This window comes from Brachyhypopomus gauderio, unplaced genomic scaffold (genome assembly GCF_052324685.1).
Source record: "Brachyhypopomus gauderio isolate BG-103 unplaced genomic scaffold, BGAUD_0.2 sc66, whole genome shotgun sequence".
In the NCBI taxonomy this organism is placed as follows: Eukaryota; Metazoa; Chordata; class Actinopteri; order Gymnotiformes; family Hypopomidae; genus Brachyhypopomus; species Brachyhypopomus gauderio.
In genome coordinates, this window is record NW_027506887.1 from 1752775 (window position 1) to 1772983 (window position 20209).

General features: G+C 42.4%; 3 protein-coding genes across 4 annotated transcripts; 1 reads left to right on the plus strand and 2 right to left on the minus strand.

Moving 5' to 3' along the window:
- Window positions 1-4797: 4797 nt before the first annotated feature.
- Window positions 4798-8606, plus strand: LOC143490746 (acidic mammalian chitinase-like). The gene is made up of 10 exons (XM_076989188.1): window positions 4798-4822; window positions 5358-5387; window positions 5737-5982; window positions 6183-6244; window positions 6394-6603; window positions 6792-6916; window positions 7002-7125; window positions 7195-7380; window positions 7513-7635; window positions 7848-8606. The coding sequence occupies exons 1-10, from the start codon at window positions 4798-4800 to the stop codon at window positions 8430-8432; spliced, it is 1716 nt and encodes a 571-aa protein (XP_076845303.1). The 3' UTR covers window positions 8433-8606.
- slc6a14 (solute carrier family 6 member 14) lies at window positions 5885-14585 on the minus strand. 2 transcript variants are annotated; one of them, XM_076989190.1, is made up of 14 exons: window positions 14456-14585; window positions 14145-14313; window positions 13866-13997; window positions 13059-13211; window positions 12369-12462; window positions 11971-12103; window positions 11579-11719; window positions 11241-11469; window positions 10496-10621; window positions 10051-10169; window positions 9770-9869; window positions 9545-9654; window positions 9282-9449; window positions 5885-9167 (listed from the first exon to the last, which is right to left on the minus strand). In XM_076989190.1, exons 1-14 carry the CDS (start codon window positions 14519-14521, stop codon window positions 9030-9032), a joined length of 1878 nt encoding a protein of 625 aa, XP_076845305.1. In that variant the 5' UTR covers window positions 14522-14585; the 3' UTR covers window positions 5885-9029. The 2 variants fall into 2 exon arrangements, with proteins under 2 accessions (XP_076845305.1, XP_076845304.1); XM_076989189.1 differs by having other exon boundaries at window positions 12369-12501.
- A 2251-nt stretch (window positions 14586-16836) lies between these two features.
- fmoda (fibromodulin a) lies at window positions 16837-19963 on the minus strand. Its single transcript, XM_076989191.1, has 3 exons — window positions 19883-19963; window positions 18439-19344; window positions 16837-17807 (listed from the first exon to the last, which is right to left on the minus strand). The coding sequence occupies exons 2-3, from the start codon at window positions 19316-19318 to the stop codon at window positions 17656-17658; spliced, it is 1032 nt and encodes a 343-aa protein (XP_076845306.1). The 5' UTR covers window positions 19319-19344; window positions 19883-19963; the 3' UTR covers window positions 16837-17655.
- Window positions 19964-20209: the final 246 nt, after the last annotated feature.

The following is a 20209-nucleotide window of genomic DNA, read 5'->3' on the forward strand; positions in this document are numbered from 1 at the left end:
ATTAAATAAAATGACAAGTCAAACAAAGTTTAGAAGAAGAAATAGAAATAAATAAAATAACGTGTCAATAGAAATAAAAATAAAGTGTCAGTAGAAATAAAAATAAAAATAAAGTGTGAAGTGTCAGATGCAATTGTTGTTGTTATTGAGAGGGTATTGCACATTTGAAATGTAATAATAATATTGTATAATCTTGTAATAATAATAGTATTGCACATTTGAAGGTAATACTAGTAGTAAACATTAAACATTACACAGATGAATATTGAGCATTATGCTTTTAAAGAGGAGTTGTACAGTTTAATGGCCACAGGTAAAAATGATCTTCTGTGGCGCTCTGTAGTGCATTTTGGATTTATGAGTCTCTCACTGAAAGTACTCCTGTGTCTCATTACAGTGTTGTAGAGTGGGTGGGATACATTGTTCATAATACCCCTCAACTTAGACAGAGTCCTCCTTTCTGACACTGCCGTCAGCGAGTCCAGCTCCACACCCACGACATCACCGGCCTTACGAATCAGTTTATTAAGTCTGTTGGCATCTGCCACCTTCAGCTTACTCCCCCAACATGCCACAGCATACAGGATAGCACTCGCCACAACAGACTCATAGAAGATCTTCAGCATGGTCCGGCAGATGTTGAAAGACCTCAGACGCCTCAAAAAATAGAGGCGACTTTGGCCCTTCCTGTAGAGGACATCAGTGTTCATACCCCAGTCCAGTTTATGGTCAATGTGAACACCTAGATATTTGTAGTGTTCAACCATGTCAACACTGACCCCCCTGATGGACATAGGGGTCACCGGTGCCTTGTCCCTCCTCAGGTCCACAACCAGTTCTTTAGTCTTTGTTAAATTAAGCTGCAGATGGTTCATCTCGCACCATTCAACAAAGTCATTCACCGTCGTCCGATACTCATCCTCATCACCCTTGCTGATACATCCAACTATTGCTGAGTCATCAGAAAACTTCTGAAGGTGGCAAGTCTCTGTGCAGTAGTTGAAGTCCGTGGTGTAGAGAGTGAAAAGGAAGGGAGAGAGGACAGTCCCCTGTGGAGCACCAACGTTGCTAACCACCCTGTCCGACACACACTGCTGCAAACGTACATACTGTGGTCTGCCGGTAAGGTAGTCAGTAATCCAGGTCACAATTGGGGTATCCACCTTCATCCTTTTCAGTTTCTCACTCAGAAGATCAGGCCGAATGGTGTTAAAAGCACTGGAGAAATCGAAAAACATGATCCTCACTGTGCTGGCTGGCCTGTCTAGATGAGCGTAGACTCGGTTCAGGAGGTAGATGATGGCATCATCAACTCCCAGACGTGGCTGATAGGCGAACTGGATTGGATCCAGAAGTGGCTGAACCATAGGCCGTATCTGATCCAGGATGAGCCTTTCCATGGTCTTCATAATGTGAGACGTCAATGCTACAGGCCTGTAGTCCTTGATGCCACTCGGTCTAGGCGTCTTCGGGACAGGAACAATGCACGACGTCTTCCACAGCACTGGAACCCTCTGTAGACTCAGGCTCAAGTCGAAGACATATTTAAGAACTCCCCCAAGCTGGTCGGCACAGGCTTTAAGCACCCTGGGGGGGATGCCATCAGGTCCTGCAGCCTTGTTGTTCTGGAGTCTTTTAAGTTGTCTTCTCACCTGGTCAGTGGTGATAGACAGTGTAGAGGTGATGTGTGAAGGGGTGGTGGAGGTGTGAGGTAGTCCATCAGGGGAGGGAGGCAGACCATCAGTGGAAGGAGAAGGAGGAGGGGTGGATGGTGCAGTGGGCTTCTGAGGGCCATCTGAGGGATCCAGGCAGGGGTGGACAGAACCTGTAATGTCGAATCTGTTAAAAAACAGATTTAACTCATTAGCCCTGTCCATGTTGCCTTCCACTCCTCTGTTCTTGTGATGGTCCTCATTCCACTCCAGACCTCTCTTAGGTTGTTTTTTTGAAGTTTCAACTCCAGCTTTCTCCTGTACCTATTTTTAGCCTCCCTGATGGTTGTCTTCAATTTCCTCTGGGTCGTTCTCACCTCCTCCTTGTCTCCAGCTCTGAAAGCCCTCTTTTTGTCATTTAAGAGAGCTTTAATGTCCTTTGTTACCCACGGCTTGTTGTTTGGGTAACATTTAAGAGTTTTGGTTGGGACAGTGGAGTCCACACAGAATTTAATGTAGTCCGTGATACACTCAGTGAGCCCATCAATGTCCTCTCCATGTGGCTCATAGAGATTTGGCCAAACTGTAGTCTCAAAACAGTCCTGCAGTTCCACAAATGTATCCTCAGACCATCTCCTCACTGTCCGTGTTGTTACAGGCCGGCTCTTTACCAGGGGCACATACAAGGGGCTGAGATTCACCAAGTTATGATCTGACCTACCCAGGGGGGGTAGAGGGGAACAGCTGTATGCATCCCTAACGTTCGCATATAACAGGTCCAATGTTCTTTCTTCTCTGGTAGGACAGTCCACATACTGTGTGAAGTTCGGTAGCACTTTAGCCATGGTGATATGGTTGAAATCACCCGATATAGTAATGAATGCACTCGGGTGTTGAGTCTGGAGATGCGCTATTGTTGAGTGAATGACGTCACATGCTGTCTTCGGGTTAGCCGAGGGAGGAACGTACACAGCCACAATAATAACATGGGAGAACTCCCGTGGTAAATAATATGGTCTGAGTCCAACGGCTAGCAGCTCAATGTCCGGGTAACAAACTTGTTCTTTGATGGTGATGTGACCAGGGTTACACCAGCGGTTATTCACTAACACAGCAAGCCCTCCTCCTTTCCGCTTACCGCTCCCGGTGTAGTCCCGGTCGGCCCGTTGTCATCGGGAATATCCCTATGTAGCCATGTCTCTGAAAAACACATTAAACTACACTCTTGGTACTCCCTCTGATTCCTGGTTAGTGCTGTCAGTTCATCCATTTTATTCGCCAGCGACCACACGTTGCCCATGATGATGGATGGGAGACGCGGCTTATATCCTTTTTTCTCCATAAGCCTTCTCCGTTTCGCCCTCGATTTTCCCGTGCGCTGGTTCATTCCTCCTCTGCATCCCCTGAGTGTTCGTCTCCGAATCTCAGCAGGGATGTTGTCTGGTCTGGTAGCCATGCCGGCCGGCTTCAGCGCGATCAGCTGGTCCCGGGTGTAGACCGAGCCATGCTGTTGCGCCGCAGCGGAGCAGGTGAGTGAAAGAAGTACTTTCACGGCGAAAAACCAAACCAAAACTCTCTCTATTAGCATGTTTAGAGAGGGCACTGCTTTCTAAGTTGCTCATAAAAATTTACATAAATATATAAAAGAATAGAATATAAAATATAACTAAAAACAAAAAACTATCGGGAGCAGCGGCAACAGGCTGCATGCACTACTCGCGCATGCGCACACATTAACCCATGACTTTTATTTTGAAAAGTTGTTTTGGCACTGAAGCGCTTACCGACTAACATGAACTCTTCTTTAATTCCTAGATGTAATCTTTTCACATCTTATAAATGTATTTTTATTGAAAGCCATTGTGTGGGGATAAATTCACAATATGTAGGAATTACATAATAGGTATTTATCGCATACACTACATGTTGTTTTTTTAATAACAAGCCCATTCTTTCGTGAATGTCTGGCGAATATAGAACACTGAGCCAATTTTACCGCGGTGTTTCTTACCATCTGTACTGACATACACAAGGACACACATAATCCTGCCGATGTTGTGGTATAATGTTAATTATAATTCAGTGCTCCATTACAGGTTGATCCATGTTTAATTTATGATCTATGAACTATAATAATGATGCACACTATGCACACACCTATACACGCACACAGCTCACTATCCATCTTGGCCCTCTCCCAGATCTCTCTGATCTACTCCAGCATGTCGTCTCGGTCCTCGGCCTGCAGCAGATACTCACAAAAGTTCTGTGTGGTCAGCCTCAGTGCATTCCAACACATTGCAGTTTTTTGCCTTTATTCATTAAAGCATAATGGATTTGGAATAGAAAACGATTGCTGTCAGGAGTAAAAATATAACGTCTCAATGCTTTCCCGTGAGTTCTCTTGTGTTATTTACTTATCCGTAACTAAATATTTGCTTTTAAATTACTCTTTACTTTCTTAATGCATGAGTAAATTACTTTAAATGTAATTTAACTTTAAATGTCACTGTCACATGTAATTATACATTATACACATAAACTAATTTAACCCCCTACAGTACCATAGTTATCGAACAGTATATCATACTGATTTTCAGTCTCCGAATTGTTTCTTTTTGCTAAGCATCTTTAATCGACCATAAAAAGTTATGTAACAAACTTTCACAAATGCTCATTAAAAATATTTTATTTTAACATTTATTTTTTTACATTTTATTTCACTTTTATAGTTTTAGATGAATCTTTCATGTGATCATCAAAAGGTTTAGCTGTTTGTATATAACATCTCTGAAACTGACTTTTGAATTCACTTCTGATTGCAAAATTAGAAAATGTTTAAGTAGTGTTTTATATATATTTTTATTTTAATGATAGTTAACTAGTGCTAGTATTTAATATGTTTGTTGAAATGTCACATATGGCTTGCTCCCTTCACACAATGGCAAAATAAGTTAATCTTTTTAACCATGAGACATTTCTGCAATCCTATCTGTGTTCAAACATCTTTGTTTTTCTAAAGGTGCTGATGAATATCGGATTTGTGATTGGGTAAATACATTTGAAGGAGAGTGAAATAAGACAAGCGATTGGGGCAAGCGTATATAAAGGAGAAGTGCACCACGCTTCTTTGCACATAGGCAACATGGGCGAGCTACTGATCTGTGTTGGTAAGCTGGAGTTCCTGCAGTGCTTTTCTGTAACCTGTTTCTTGGAATGTAAGCTACAATAGGATATGGATATGTTGCTTGGTAGAACAAAATAGACATGGTCCTTTTTGGGCCAAATGCTGAAAGAAAGAAAAAACTGGTATAATGTATAATATAATAAGAAGCTCCTTCATGTTGATGCTTAAGTGAAATCTTACCTTAACTTTGCTTTAAAGAAATATATTTAATTATGTGTTTTCTAATTCAGACAAGCGCATGTCTTTGTATAGTAGCTAGTTTGGGATTTAGCAAGGAACTTGGAAAACATACAGTGTTTTTCGTGGTGGTCCCAACACTGGCTGTATGCAATACAAAATGTTAATATATGATACAGCATATTTTAGTTATATGAGCTAGAGTTCATTTCTGCATCCATTTTTAGCATGGTGTGGCTCCGAAGATGATGTTGTAAACGTAAATATAACTGATGCTGTAAATGTAAATTGTGATTATGATGTAATGATGATTGTGTTGTAAATTATCTGTTTATCTGCAGGACTAGCTCTCCTGCTGCATGCACAGCTAGGTAAGATCGCTCTTAAAAATACCCGTCAAATATCACTCATCTCTTCTTGCTGCCTTTGTTGCAACTTAGCATCATAAATCCTACAGCATACTATTCAGTAGATTATCAGGTATATCTGTAATTATCTATTCAATTATTTTTTAAGCTAATATGAAAGATACTGTAGGAGTTAGGAATGAGAGTATTGACCATAGATTGCATGGTATTGATTCCCTGCCTGGTCCTTGGTGTGTAAGCTGATATTTCATTGAAACCACTATAAGATTGTTCAGTTGTACTTCTGTTCCTGTTATAGTTCATTCCTGCTGTGAGTTTACATGAATTCCCAGTTTTCCTTATGCTGCACTAGGATCCTCCTACCTGATGTCATGCTACTTCACCAACTGGGGGCAGTACAGACCTGGAGTGGGAAAATACTTCCCCGCCAATGTTGACCCTTGCCTGTGTGACCATTTAATCTATGCCTTTGCTGGAATGAACAACAACCAGATTGCAACTTACGAGTGGGATGATGAGAAGCTTTACGGACAGTTCCAGGCCCTGAAGATTCAGTACTCACATTTACATCTCAATTTCATTTACATTTACATTTACAGCATTTAGCAGACACTCTTATTCAGAGTGACTTGCAAAGTGCTTTGCATCTGATCACAGAATTCATCCTAGGTAATTGTATGGATAGGTCAGAATTCAACATACCCTTGAGTCAGACTACTACTAAACTACAGGAGTCAATGTCATTACCTAGTGTTTTGACATTTTGACGTTTCTCATATTTCATATCCAACATTTAAGATGAAATTGTTTCTCTGACCAAATCTAAAGGTCATTTAAAAGAAAATTCCAACCTTATTTTTGTGTTCACCATCAAGTGATTAAACACCTTTTGTATTTTTAATAGGAACAAAAACTTGAAGACCCTTCTGGCCATTGGTGGCTGGAATTTTGGAACTGCCAAGTATGTTAAACCTTTATTATGATCTGATACACCTAATGTATAAAGCAGCTCATCCCTCATTACTTCACTGACTGTCTCTTTGTATCTCACAGATTCTCTGCTATGGTATCCAGCTCAGCTACCCGCCAGATCTTCATCAACTCTGTGATCAAGTTCTTGAGGCAGTACAAGTTTGACGGTCTGGACATTGATTGGGAGTACCCTGGTTCCCGTGGCAGCCCTCCTCAAGACAAGCAGCTTTTCACCACGCTAGTGCAGGTAGACACTGCAGTGATGATACAGTGTACAAAATAAGGCTTAGAGCTTTAACTGAACTCACTCATACATCTGAAGCCCTGTTTAATGACCTTGGCGTTCTGATTTGTTGGATGTTATGGTGAGATACTGATGATGTTCACACAGACACACTTCTTCTGACACTGCCGAATGGGTCTTTTTTATCATAGGAAACGATGGCTGCTTTTGTGGCTGAGGGCAAAAAGACCAACCGCCCTCGTCTCATGCTGACTGCTGCCGTCTCTGCTGGCAAAAGTACCATCGACTCTGGATACCAGATCGCAAAGATTGGAGCGTTCGTATACAGTTCAGTGATTCTGACACACAAGCAATACCTTCCACTACACATTCCTCACAAAGTCACTTTACTCTCCATACAGGGTTCTTGACTACCTCCATGTCATGACCTATGACTTCCATGGCTCTTGGGAACAGCATACAGGGGCGAACAGCCCTCTGTACAAAGGAACAGCTGACCAGGGAGCATACATCTACTTCAACATGGTATGTTTACCTCCAAGCCCAGGCAACAACAATCTCTGCTGTTTTTAATGCCTGTCTTGGATAATTCAGGACTATGCCATGAACTACTGGAAGAGCAACGGCGCTCCCGCTGAGAAACTGCTCGTCGGCTTCCCAACCTATGGACACACCTTCAGGCTGGCCAGCGCTTCCAACACTGGCGTCGGAGCTCCTGCGAATGGACCTGGTCCCGCTGGTCCTTACTCCAGACAGTCTGGATTCTGGGCCTACTACGAGGTGAGGCTCTCACAAAGATAATCCCTGTGTGTCTGATCAAGCCCTAAAGCACTAAATATCTGCCCTGCATGGTATAAAGGAAGATGAAGACGCAGGTTCAGATTGCTGCTTAATGCACGCTTCTCTTCCTAGATCTGTACTTTCCTGGCTCAGGGAGCTACTCAGGCATGGGATGCCCCTCAGCAGGTACCTTATGCCTACAACAGCCAGAACATCTGGGTGGGCTACGACAACATCAAAAGCTTCCAGATCAAGGTAATGACTCTCTTTAAGGATTGATGTGCTAGTAATATTAATCTAATTACTTACAGGTAGATTTTGGAAGTCTGTTATAATTTTTGACTGTTACATACAAATTATTTCCACTGAAGTGGCTTTCAAGAATATTTTTAACTATAACTATGATATTCTTGAAGATTAGGTGAAATATGTTTTGGTCCACAGATATTTTCTAATTGCACAGGTAGGCATGTAGAGTGACTAGACATCAAGGTAGTTCCTGTATTTTTCTGCAGATTGACTGGCTGAAGAAAAACAAATTTGGTGGTGCCATGGTGTGGTCTCTAGACCTGGACGACTTCTCTGGTACCTTCTGCAAGCAGGGCAAATACCCTCTGATCAACACCCTGAAGAGGGGTCTGGGAATTAGCCAGAGTGAGTCACACAGACACATGTACACACCATCTAGCCATAAATGTAATACCCCACCCAACAAACCCAAAGTGGGATCTCTCCTACCCTTCTGTTTGCAGGCTGCACATCCCAGAGCCAACCCATTGCACCGGTCACACTCACCAAGTCTCCACCCCCTCCCCCACCACCCAGTGGTGGCAGTAACAGCAGTGGTGGCAGCAGCCCGAGTGCAGGCAGCAGTTTCTGTGCTGGAAAGGCTAACGGACTGTATCCCGACCCCACCAACAAGAACCAGTTCTACAACTGTGACCAGGGCAAGACCTACACAGAGCACTGTCCCGCCGGCCTGGTGTTTGACAGCAGCTGCTCGTGCTGTAACTGGTCTTAATCTCCTACCCAATGCTTGCTCGTTGCTCTAGGATTTGATTGGTCCAGAAGCTCTTCAATCATGTTAATCTCTGTTCCAGAATAAAAAAAATCAGGAAAGTACCTCTGATGTGGTGTTGTCTATGGTGTTATAAACTAAACTTCATTTAAACTAAGCATAGCAAAACTAAAAACACCAATGATCTAATAATCTATGCACCTTTGTGCTGATTATTCAAAACTCACATTTACCAAAAATGGCATTTAAGAAATTTACAAACAAATCAAAAACTGAAAGAAAAAATTTAGATTGTTTCTCAGCAAATGACTACTGACAATTATATAAGAGGACAAAAAGAAAACAGCCATGAGGACACTACCCTGAGCACTACAAAAACAAATACCTTACTGTTGGCTCTCATTAACACAGTACAGAACCTCTTACTAGAAGCTTAACAGAGTACTGAGCAGTTCCTGACACTTAACCTTTGCTTTAAACTGTAGAAATTCCAGATTCCAGATTCAAATAATGTATGGTATGCTAATTATTACATTTTGTTTCCAGCAAATGTTCATAACTGCAGGACTGTGCAGTTTACAGTGATGCAATTTACATCTTTAAAACATCTCCATTAACTAATAACAATATCTTACAGTCTGTTATCGGTTTTGTTTGAAATAACATAGACATCGATTTTATTTGTTCCACTCTGGCCATAACGATCGCCCCTGTGGGACTCCAGGTAAGGGCCCCAGTCTTCAGCGGGTGTGCATACAGACCTGAGGCGCTGCAGGGAGAAAGGCACAACATCAGAGCAGAGGTACCCAAGACATTCTAACAAATATTAGATGTTTGAATATGTACCCTATTTCCTATTCAGCAAGTTGCCCCCACCACCCACCTGCCATAGGCTCCCGCTGGCTTGCGCCAGCTTCAGGACGGCCACCACTGGGATCCATAACAGGCAGAAGGCCGTCATGCACCAGCCCAGGGCGACGGCCCACTGTGGGTATTCCACAGAGCCATACGTCGGAGCGGTGAAAGTGTACAGTGACCATCCGAGAATGACCTGCAGACACAACACTCTGCTCCTGGACATGCACTGGACATATGGGTAATTATTTCCATATTTCATTTGACGTATTGAGATTATGGTGCACGCACTAGGAGAACAACGGGGGTAATGAAAAACCAACAAGCCCTCCACCACAACCAGAAGGGGGCACTCTTGGTACCAATCATCATCTCAATGTCCTTGATAAACTGGTTCCCACCTGTAAAGTAAAAATTAAGTTCAGAAATTTTTCAGGCTAGAATGAAAAGATCAATGAAATAATCAAACCACACTCATTCTGATCATATACAGTAGAGAAGCTAAAGAACTCGTACCATAAATCCAGGAGAGGCCGAAAACCTCCAGTAGACCAGCCACCAGCAGAATCCATCCAGCACAGAAGGTGTCTATAAGATTCACCCAATATATACCTGCCTTTAAAGAGAACGTTTACTAATGAATGAATGATTTTACCCAGTTTGCTTAAATTCCGCTTGTATCTATTGCAACGGAGAACACACCCAACACAATTTTTCTTCAGATTACTTTAAAACCAACAGAGTAAATGTTGATGGGCTTATTCTACAGGCAGTGGGTCAAACGACCGAGGGCGTACCCCGGTGACACAAGGCAAGCCGAGCAGGAAGAGCAGTATGCAGATGACCACAGTGATCTGGCCCCGTCTGGTCTTTAGGATTATTGGATAGGCATCCTGGAGACATGTCGTGATAACCTCTGCCAGACAGACAACGCACAAGTGAAAGATTTGAAAAGACACTACTGATATTCTGAAGAAAGCGCTTTCCTTTGGGGATACAAAGCTGCAGGTTGATCTAGACAGGACATAATAGGCTTGTAATAGTCTACACGTGCTTCCCAAATCTCTGTATTTATTAGATGCATTAATGCACTGAAATATGTGGAATGTTGACAACTGCATGAGGTATATGCTGTGACTCTAGCACAATCATGCACATATGCAGTATAGTCATCATACTCTTTTGCATTAATGATTTCTCATGAAGGAAATGTTTATTGTACAGATATTCAGTTGAGCTCACCTATTCCTGCAAACTGGGAGTCCAGGCCAAGAGTTATGAGCATGAAGAAGAACAGGATGGACCAAAAGGGTGAGATGGGGAGCTTTGAGACGGCATCAGGGTAAGCAATGAAAGCCAGACCAAAGCCTTAAAGACAGAGGAACAGAGTCAGCACATCATCACTCTCTATGAACCTTTAAAAATACTCTAGAATGATCTTCACAACAGTGATTGGTTTTCCATTGCAGGTTTTCATAAACAAATGATTATTTTATGGTTTTATGTGCAGTCCATTCAAATGATGGATTCTTTAAACATTGAAATGTTCAGTGACTTTTTCCAATAAATAGCAATTGCTGTAATGTTCAGGTCCCAAAAGTAGAATTTGTGCCTCCAGCTGGTTAAAAAACTAATTTTGCCTGCAGGGTGGAGCTAATGAGCAGAATTAGGCATTTGGTACTAAATCCTTGGGAGGATTTGTATTACCTGGACCTGAACTTCACACCTGGATTAAAAGAAAAATTCAGCACTCTCAGATGTATCCAACATACAAATCTTAAATAATAGATGTAATTAGACTGGATCATGATCACCTTTTGTTTCACTGATTTTGTCGATTTGTCAATATGCATTACATATCTCATTTCCCCTGTTTGTGCTTTATATGAGAAGATAGACATCCACAAATTGGTGTAAGTGACCCCTTTTCCCCATAGATCATTGTGACTGTTCCACTAGAAATACATACTATAGGGAAAGATCTTACCAGCCTGGGCAACCTCTGAAACTGGTCTCCCATAAACGTGTGCCATGTGTCCAAGGATGGAGAATATTGCAAAGCCAGCAAAGATGCTGGTACTGCAGTTTGTGATGCACACTATGATGGAGTCTTTATAGCAGTTGTTGTGAAATTTGTTATAGGAAGCCAGTGCTGTTAAACCTCCCCATGAAATCGACAGTGAGAAGAATATCTGAGTGGCTGCGTCCTTCCAAACCTACGCAAAGAAATGAAGAGTCAAATGAGTCAAAGCAAATCAGGGTAAAAGTGGCCTGTGGTGAAGCTGCACAGTAATGTAGAGCTGAAGTCTGAGCTCCGAGTCTCACCTCAGCCTCAGCAAGTTTGGTAAGGTTCGACTGTGAGCCAATGTAGTAATCGATGCCATCTCTGGCGCCCTCTAGTGTCACTCCACGAATCAGCAGGATTATCAGGACAGCGTATGGAAACGTGGCCGTGAAATACACCACCTGAACGCGCGCACACACACACACACACACACACACACACACACACACACACACACACACACACACAGATGTACGCACACGTGTAGATGCTTGGTAATGATCACCTTCCAACTATTCCATTAAAATCTTTGCACAGTAACAGTGATTTGTTTTAAGAGTTTGAACTCTCACTGTCTTCACATCCAGCTGTGAAGGCCGAGGAACAAGCTCGAACTTGACTGCTGAAGACTCTTTGATGGGGAAACACTCACTTTACCAGAGGACTTAATGCCTCTGAAGAGAGCTGCAGCGATCAGGATCCACCCGAGAAACAGGGAGAGGGCCAGGTGCCACACCACGGGCCCCGTCTCTCCTATACTGCTGGAGCGCTGAAGGGCCTCTTGGCTAAAGCACAAAGCACTCATAGTCACTTTAATGGGCACAACAAAACAAACAAAACAGGGAAACAGGGGACAACATCATGATATTTGTTTTAAAGCTCTTAAAACATAAAGGAAGGATAGTAAGGATGTGGTAGTGGCTAACTCAAAACTCTATTAAATAGTGGTTAACTGAGAATTCTTTTGCCCAGATATCTATTTAGTAAACACACACACACACACACACACACACACACACACACACACACATACACATGTCCAGAACTTACTCCCAGTACAGCTCACTGGGGCTCTTTAATGGTGAATTTAGGAACTCTTCTGAACAGATCTGATTTACACCAGCCATGACACTTCTGTTCACAGCTGTAAAACATTCATTGTAATTGGTCGTGTTGCAGTTTTCTGCCGAGACAAACAATTCATAATGTATTAAACAGACCGTATCATTTTATATTTGTCCAATGAAACAATAGAACTTGATAATCCATTATGTAGATGGTCATGTTTTTCCAGGTGTTCTTATCAATCAGAATATTCCAGGAATTTCTCCAGGAATGTAGTTTGCTCAAATTAGATTAGAAATGTCACAAATGACTCTGATCATCATGTTTCTGCTTCTGTTCATTATATATTTTTGCGTGCTGATTCCAAACATGTTTTCAGAATTTCTCTACATTCTAGATTTGCTCATGCTAGATTAAAAAGGGCACAAATTAAATTTAGGTGTGCACACAAAACAGATTAAAAATGTCAGACGCCTCGGATAGTCTGATGTGTATAGCATTTTAGTCATCGGCTGAAGACGAACTCGTCAAACCTCAAAACCGAAATATTAAATGCATATTGGCATTGCTATGACCGAGGACAGGCTACAATGCTCATTGTTTATAGATCTGGCATCTCAGATAGTTTTGTAAACTTGTTTTATATGGAATTTCAGTAAGAAGAAGATCTCCAACCTCTGGCAGTGGTGTTGCAGTCTGTGCTGGTGTATTCAGTCCATGGCAACGGGAACTGGAAGGATGCAAACAGGTAGTAGATGCTGTACGCGATGATGACGTTGTAGTAGACGGACACGAAAGTACTAACCAGCATCATGGTAATGCCCACACCTGCAACAGATACCCATAACAACCGAAAAAGCAACCAGACCTGTTAATGTTGGGATGCACTTTAACCTGCACTGGATTATACAAACCTACCTTTGTATTACTTAAAATAGCGAGGGCTATCTTAATTATGTAATATGTATATCCATCCATTATCCGAACCGCTGAATCCCGCTAGCCAGGGTCACGGAGGGGCTGGAGCCAATCCCAGCAACTCCAGGCGAAGGCAGGGTACACCAAGGGCAGAACGCCAGTCCACCGCATGGCCAACACACACTCACACCTACGGGCAACTTAGAGCGACCAATCGACCTAACACACATGTCTTTGGACCGTGGGAGGAAACTGGAGTACCCGGAGGAAACCCACACAGGCAGAACATGCAAACTCCACACAGAGCAGCCCAGACCGAGAATTGAACCCAGACCCCCTCGCTGTGCGGCAACAGTGCTAACCACCACACCACCATGCCGCCAATATGTATATCAAAATCATTAAAATACTTCATGCAATTTTTAAGGTTCAACGCAATTAGTCCTAGATTAATCCTCAGAAGTGTTTTCGTGTCACTTGTAGCTCTGTAGCACTTGTAGAACTTGTAGCTCTGTCCAGAAACATACTGATTGTCTGCAGATTCTGAGGTCTGCAGATTCAAACCTTGCAGTACTGGCACGGCCTTCCACACGTTAATGGGTCCTTGGCTGCAGAACTGGCCGAAGGAGCTCTCCAGGAAGAATAGCGGGAGACCCGCCACCGCCAGCATGATCACGTAGGGAATCAGGAAGGCTCCTTAGACCAGACAGTTACAGTTAGAAAGTGCAGTAGAGCTTGATGATTATTTTACAACTTTCAGATGACAATCCGTATGATATAGAATATAATACATATATGGACACACTGAGTAATGAATGCCACAGTGAAAGAGTAATTATTCACCTCCACCATGCTGGTATGTTAAATAAGGAAATCTCCAGACATTTCCTAGGCCAACCGCGTATCCAATCATAGACAGCAGGTACTCTCTCTTATTACTCCAGTTCCCCCGGTCTGCATTCTCATCTCCACCCCCAGGGTGGGAGTCGGAGTTCTTACCAGCACTATTTTCCTAAAGCAGTTAAATATTATTCAATATATAAACACATAAAAAGCACCTGAACACTAAGAAAAGTTGACTGGATTTAAAAAGCTTTAATTTGCAAATGAACAATGAAGAACACAAAGCAGCTCTTACACAAAACAACTCTTACCTCATCAGCTGCACTGGGGTTTCTGAGCACTAAATCTGTGATGTCGTTCAGCCCAAGGTGCCTCATGACTTGTGCTTTGTGTCCTTGGGCACACGAATGTGAGAGAAACCTGTGCTATTTTATAATACCCCCCCCCCCCCCCCCCACCCACCCACCTCAGAGAGTCATCCTGTATCGACAAAACTATTCACAGCAATCTAACAGGAAGATGCAGCTGTTTTGAAGATAAAGATATTAGAACAACTTTTAAGCTAAAATAAACAGGGGATTTTTTATTATACTGTTTGCACTTTACAGTGCAAATATAGTAAATATCCAGAGTTCAAATTTTCATCTTATCATGGCTGCCCTAATTTAAAGGGAATTTTTTGGACACTCCAGTTTTCTCCTCTAAATTTTTGTTTTTTAGTACATAAAGAGAGACAAATCAGTATGGTTTCTTATTACTTATCATATGATATTCACCATACTTCTCAAATACACCATTCACAATCTACAATGTTTCCGTTATTTAATTACTTCAATTATTAATACCTGTATTGAAAAAAATATATAATAGTTATGGGTGTGACCATTGAAATTTGATGTTGTTACCCTACTCATAGTGTACACACATGAACACAAACTGCCTGGTGACCAGATAATGTGAGACTGACATAATTAGTCATGAGTCATATGTGACGTGATACTGGGTTAGTAAAGTTATGATTAAAACAATTTGAGGGTGACAAGTGGTTCAGAGAAAAATAATATTCTCTTCTGCAAGACTCCGTGATCTTGTGTGCCACGCTGAGTCCATGGACTGGGAATAGATGTTAGGGAGACTTTAGCAAAAGAGACTACAATCTGGGTTTAGCTTCTCCGAGTTTGACTGCTGTTCATTACAATCACATTTATATATTCACCTCTCTTTAAACACCCCATTTATTAACACCACGTGTCAAGTTTTGTGCCCACTCATCCACACTACTGCTCTCCTTTCTCCTCAAAATGCTGCCGTGAGAATTCTGACACTCTCACACCCTCAGTGTGAGATAATTAGGGATAATTAGGTATGTTTGCTCAAGAGCTTTAAGATCTACCAACAGGAACACCCCTCTGACCAATGTCATTCATTTGGACTATGAATATCGATATTCCATATATATATATATATATATATATATATATATATATATGCTTGTAGATGCTAGTTTTCGGATGGGGTCAATATAAATCTGGAGGGGACATGTCCCCCCCGTCCCCAGTGCCATCTGCGCCCCTGCCTGCTACCTGTGTTGTTGATCTACCTGACTGATCTTACTATTATGCCCAGGTTAATAGCAGTGAATCCATTATGCACCAGGACCCTGTCGAAAAAATATAAAAAGAGTCAATGCATCGAACCTCTTACAAAACACATTTAGTTATTGTGGCTGGCAAAAGAATTTTAAGCCTCTATAACATTGTGGGATGATGCATGTCAAATTATGCACATGACGATGTGTAATTAAACAGCTCCTTCTGAATGCGACTTATGGCCTCAAACCACAAATGCCAACATGAAGTCAGAAATAACAGATGACCACGGCTGACCGCAGATATTTAGCTCCATCTCTAGGAGTAACGCAAGTGTAGGAAAACACTCAGGGCAAAAGTGAACAACGGCTCAGTCTCCAAGTTCACGGTTCTCTCCCACAGCTGATAAGACATTTCCCAATTTCACATTCTGCATACAATCAGTGAATATGTACTTATCTTTATATTCCTGTAGCTCACTTCCCTGTTATGTCAGAGTGGCTTCCATCCCATCTAGTTACAGTTTGATTTTTTGGAGGTAGTGTAGTAGAGCTTGATTAAAGTGTTGCTATCTTACAGAATCATATAGCAATCTATGCACAAACCTACCAATGAGAATTTTGAAAATAATTCTGAATTCACAGCAATGGCAGGTTATGTTTTCTATCAAGACAAAAATGAAACCATAGATTCAAAAGCTTAGGCTTGTCAATGGTGAAAACATTCATGGACTTCAAGCCAAAATAACTTATCCTTGCCTTGATTAGCTTTGATTAGTTTTTTTTTATATCTGTAATCATGTCAATATAGTCTACTTTTGGTAAAGCTTATGTAAAACTTGAGAAAACACAGATAGGGCTTTCGTACCTGTGTTTTTAGGTCTGTCCATCACTTTGCTTGTGCTTGCTTGCTTCTCCTTTTACAGAGGCCATAAATATCTACGGTGTGTAGGTGCTAACAGGTGGTAGTCAAACTGATTAAATATTTCATCATTTTTGTTCGTTATCTTCCACTGCAAAGATGCCATGTGTTTGCTCACGGCCTTTGACCTTCCAAAGAGTCGTTTCAGAGAAGAAGTGACTAAACAAGACATTTTTGGTTACTATGTATTACATTTATTAAATCAGGTTAAAGGTTAAAGGTCTCCAAACAGGTCAAACATCAGGACCGTAGTCTTCCTTAATATATTGCATGCAATACATTTCCTCTTAGAAAACTCAATGAATCTTTCAAGTTACTCATAGACAAGAAACAGTATGTTCATAGTTTATGAAATGCCATAGAGTACATTTTTCCCAGGTGTGACTGTAGGTTAGATTGTCCCTGGCCCACAAGCACAATAAATACTCACAGCATTTTTGTTCAACCACTATTCCTGAACTCACGCACGTTCAGGCAAAGTACACTTATAGGAAGCCAAGATCAACTGACAATCAAACATTAACTGTGACCAACTAACCACAGTGTTGAAAACAGCATTAGGTGGAGTTCAGTTGGACAAAAACATATAAAGACAAGGGGACGTAGTCGCACACACACACACACACACACACACACACACACACACACACACACACACACACTTGCAATAATAAACAAAATGTACAATTAAGTATTTAAGAGAAGAAACAGATAAATATACCTTGGTCTAACACGTTCAGTTCCCACTAGTCTAGTGTTATTTCTTTCAGTCTAGTGTTCCTGACCTTTCACTTCTCTCTATTGTTTCTCTTTTCCAATCACTTGCACACATGAAACACATGAACAAAACACAAATTACACCCCTTAGAATAGAACTATACATCAAGTCAAGCAGTTTCATATTCAAAAAATATTACTCATAAACAACAAATCAGAAAGGACTGCATAGACAAACAGAAGAGTACTGGACAGGGCTGCCCTCTGCTGGCCGATTTAAGACATTACAGGTCGATGCTTGAGGCAAGGCGCAGGCAGAGAGAAGAATCAGAAGGTATGTCCCTATGAGTGATCTCGTTGCCTTCCAAACGCAAAACCTTCAGCCTGGAGAAGTTCATCACATCCACCACACTGCAAAAACTGCCCAGGGTAAACTCTGTAACAAATCAAAGAAACCTGTCATGTCACCAGACCAATTCATATTACTTTACTAAAATAATTACATATGTTATAATTCACCAGCAGGAATGGTGGTACTTAGCCCACAGGCAAGATCATTCAAGATCTGGAATTATATATTCCATTCCAGAGTGGAATATATTATATATTCCATTCCAGAGTGGAATATATAATTTATACACAAGAATATAATTTTGATTATTATAATTACAGAATGTTAAAGCAAGCTGGCAAAAAAAGACTTGAACTCCCTTAACTGAAATGAGCTTCAGTGTAAAACAACAGAGAGGGCAGTGCAAGCATTCTTCTTTCTGACCAAATACATCTGGGACACGAAAATAAAAACAATGGCGGAGCTTGTCAATGTTACAGAGCTCTTCCAGTGGAGTCTGGAAAAGTAGGGCAGTCCAGAGCTCAGTGGAGATCTTTGCTCCCAAATATCCTGCACAGGCATTTATTTATGAAACAGTGCAAGGGCCCCGAGACAACAGAATCTTTTAACACTAACTATGCTCAAGAGAATTAGAGGGCTGATCTGAAGAACCCAGCTGCTCTTCATAAAAAAAGCCTACGCTTACTCTATAGAAGCAAGTTGACTGCAGCTGTACCTTTGATTTGATTGGCCTGTAGGTAGAGGTGCTCCAGACTGGAGCCGACCTGCGGGATTCGTTCCAGCTTGTTGAACGAGAGATCCAGCTCTACCAGTCCACTCACGTTGAAGGTGCTGGGTGGGATGCCCTTATTCGTGAGCTCGTTGTGGGACAAACGCACGTACTGCAGGTTGGTGAAGTGGTGGAGGAAGGTTCCCGGCACGGCATCGATTGCATTGAAGCCCAGGTACAGCTGGTGCAGCATATCAGGCAGGCTGTCCGGGACCTTCTTCAGTCGGTTGTTGCTGACATCGAGCAGCGTGAGGGACCTGAGGCCCTTAAATGCACCGCCTAGATCCTGGATGTCGTTGTTATTGAGCAGCAGGACGGTCAGGTTCTCCATGCCCTCGAAGGCATTGGCCGCCACCGTGCTGATGTTATTGCGGTTGAGGCGGAGGTCCCGCAGGCTGCGGGGCAGGCTGGCAGGCACGCTCCTCAGGTTGTTCCCACTCAGGTAGAGGCGGTCCAGGTGTGCCAGGCTGCCGAAGGCCTTCTTGCCCACTGTGCTGATGTTATTCTCCTGCAGCATGACCCAAACGATGTTGGTGGCATTGCCGAAGGCATCGTCTGGCACCGTGGTGATCTGGTTGTGCTGCAGGTAGACGTACTTCATGCGAGACGGGACATATGGCATCTGCTTCATGCCCCGGTTGTCGCAGTACATGGCAATAGGGAAGGTGGGCGGGCAGTCACATTCTGCTGGACAGTCTCCGCCGGCGGTGTCAGCACGCAAGGCTGCCATGGGATGCAGGGTGTAGATCCAGAAGAAAGGGTCTCGGTCCTGGGCCAGCGTGAGGTGCACAAGGCCCGCGGTCAGCAGGACAGCCGTGAGGCGCATGGTCGTCAGAGCAGGAGGTTCTGGAGCTGCAGTAGAAAAATCGCATTCATGCTCATCAACTCGACTTGTGCCATAAGAATGCAGGCAAACAAACAAACAAAAATTGTACAGACAAAATGTGAAAAAAGGAGGCAAATGTAGAAAAATGTGAATGAAATGCGTATTGGAATATTTACATTTTGTAAAGTTAATACATAATGCAGTATATGTATTGATAGTAAAATTCAGTACTGTTAAATTCAGCTTGTTTGTTGACATGCATACTAATAAAAAAAGACAGTACTATCAACCCTGCTGTTATTTTCATAAAAATCCAGATGAAAAAATATTCTCTTGATTAAAGGAACATGGCCATCACTGCAAAATATCTAACTTACCACTTTAAATTCAAGTTGAGCTATATGGGAAAAACATGTACACTGCATACTACGTTGAGCAGAGTGAATACACTCCTGAAAAGCACTATGTTTGTGGAAGGAAATGTTCAGTATGTATATACTGATGCAGAAAAAAGAGGATTAAAGCAGAAAAAAGAAAGAGTGCAGATTGAAGCAACACACCTACCTGATTAGGTTAAGAGGCACTCCCTCCTTTTTGTCCTGTTTCACTGTGAGCCTCGCTAGCACTGTGAAGATTGACTTTGCCAAACACTTTCTAAGTCACCCCCCCCCCCCTCCAAACCACCCACCCCCTCCGCTCCACCCCACCCCCCCCAACCCCATCCAATAACTGCTCTTTTCTCTCTCTCCATCCTCACTGCCCTCTTCACTAGGGCTGTAGCTGTGGATACTTGTTCACCGCCGAGGAACCGCGTTCAACACATCTGCTCCTTTACGCTTCACGTTGTTCTTGTTACGGCAAGATTTGACCTCGCCGTGTGACTGACCTGCT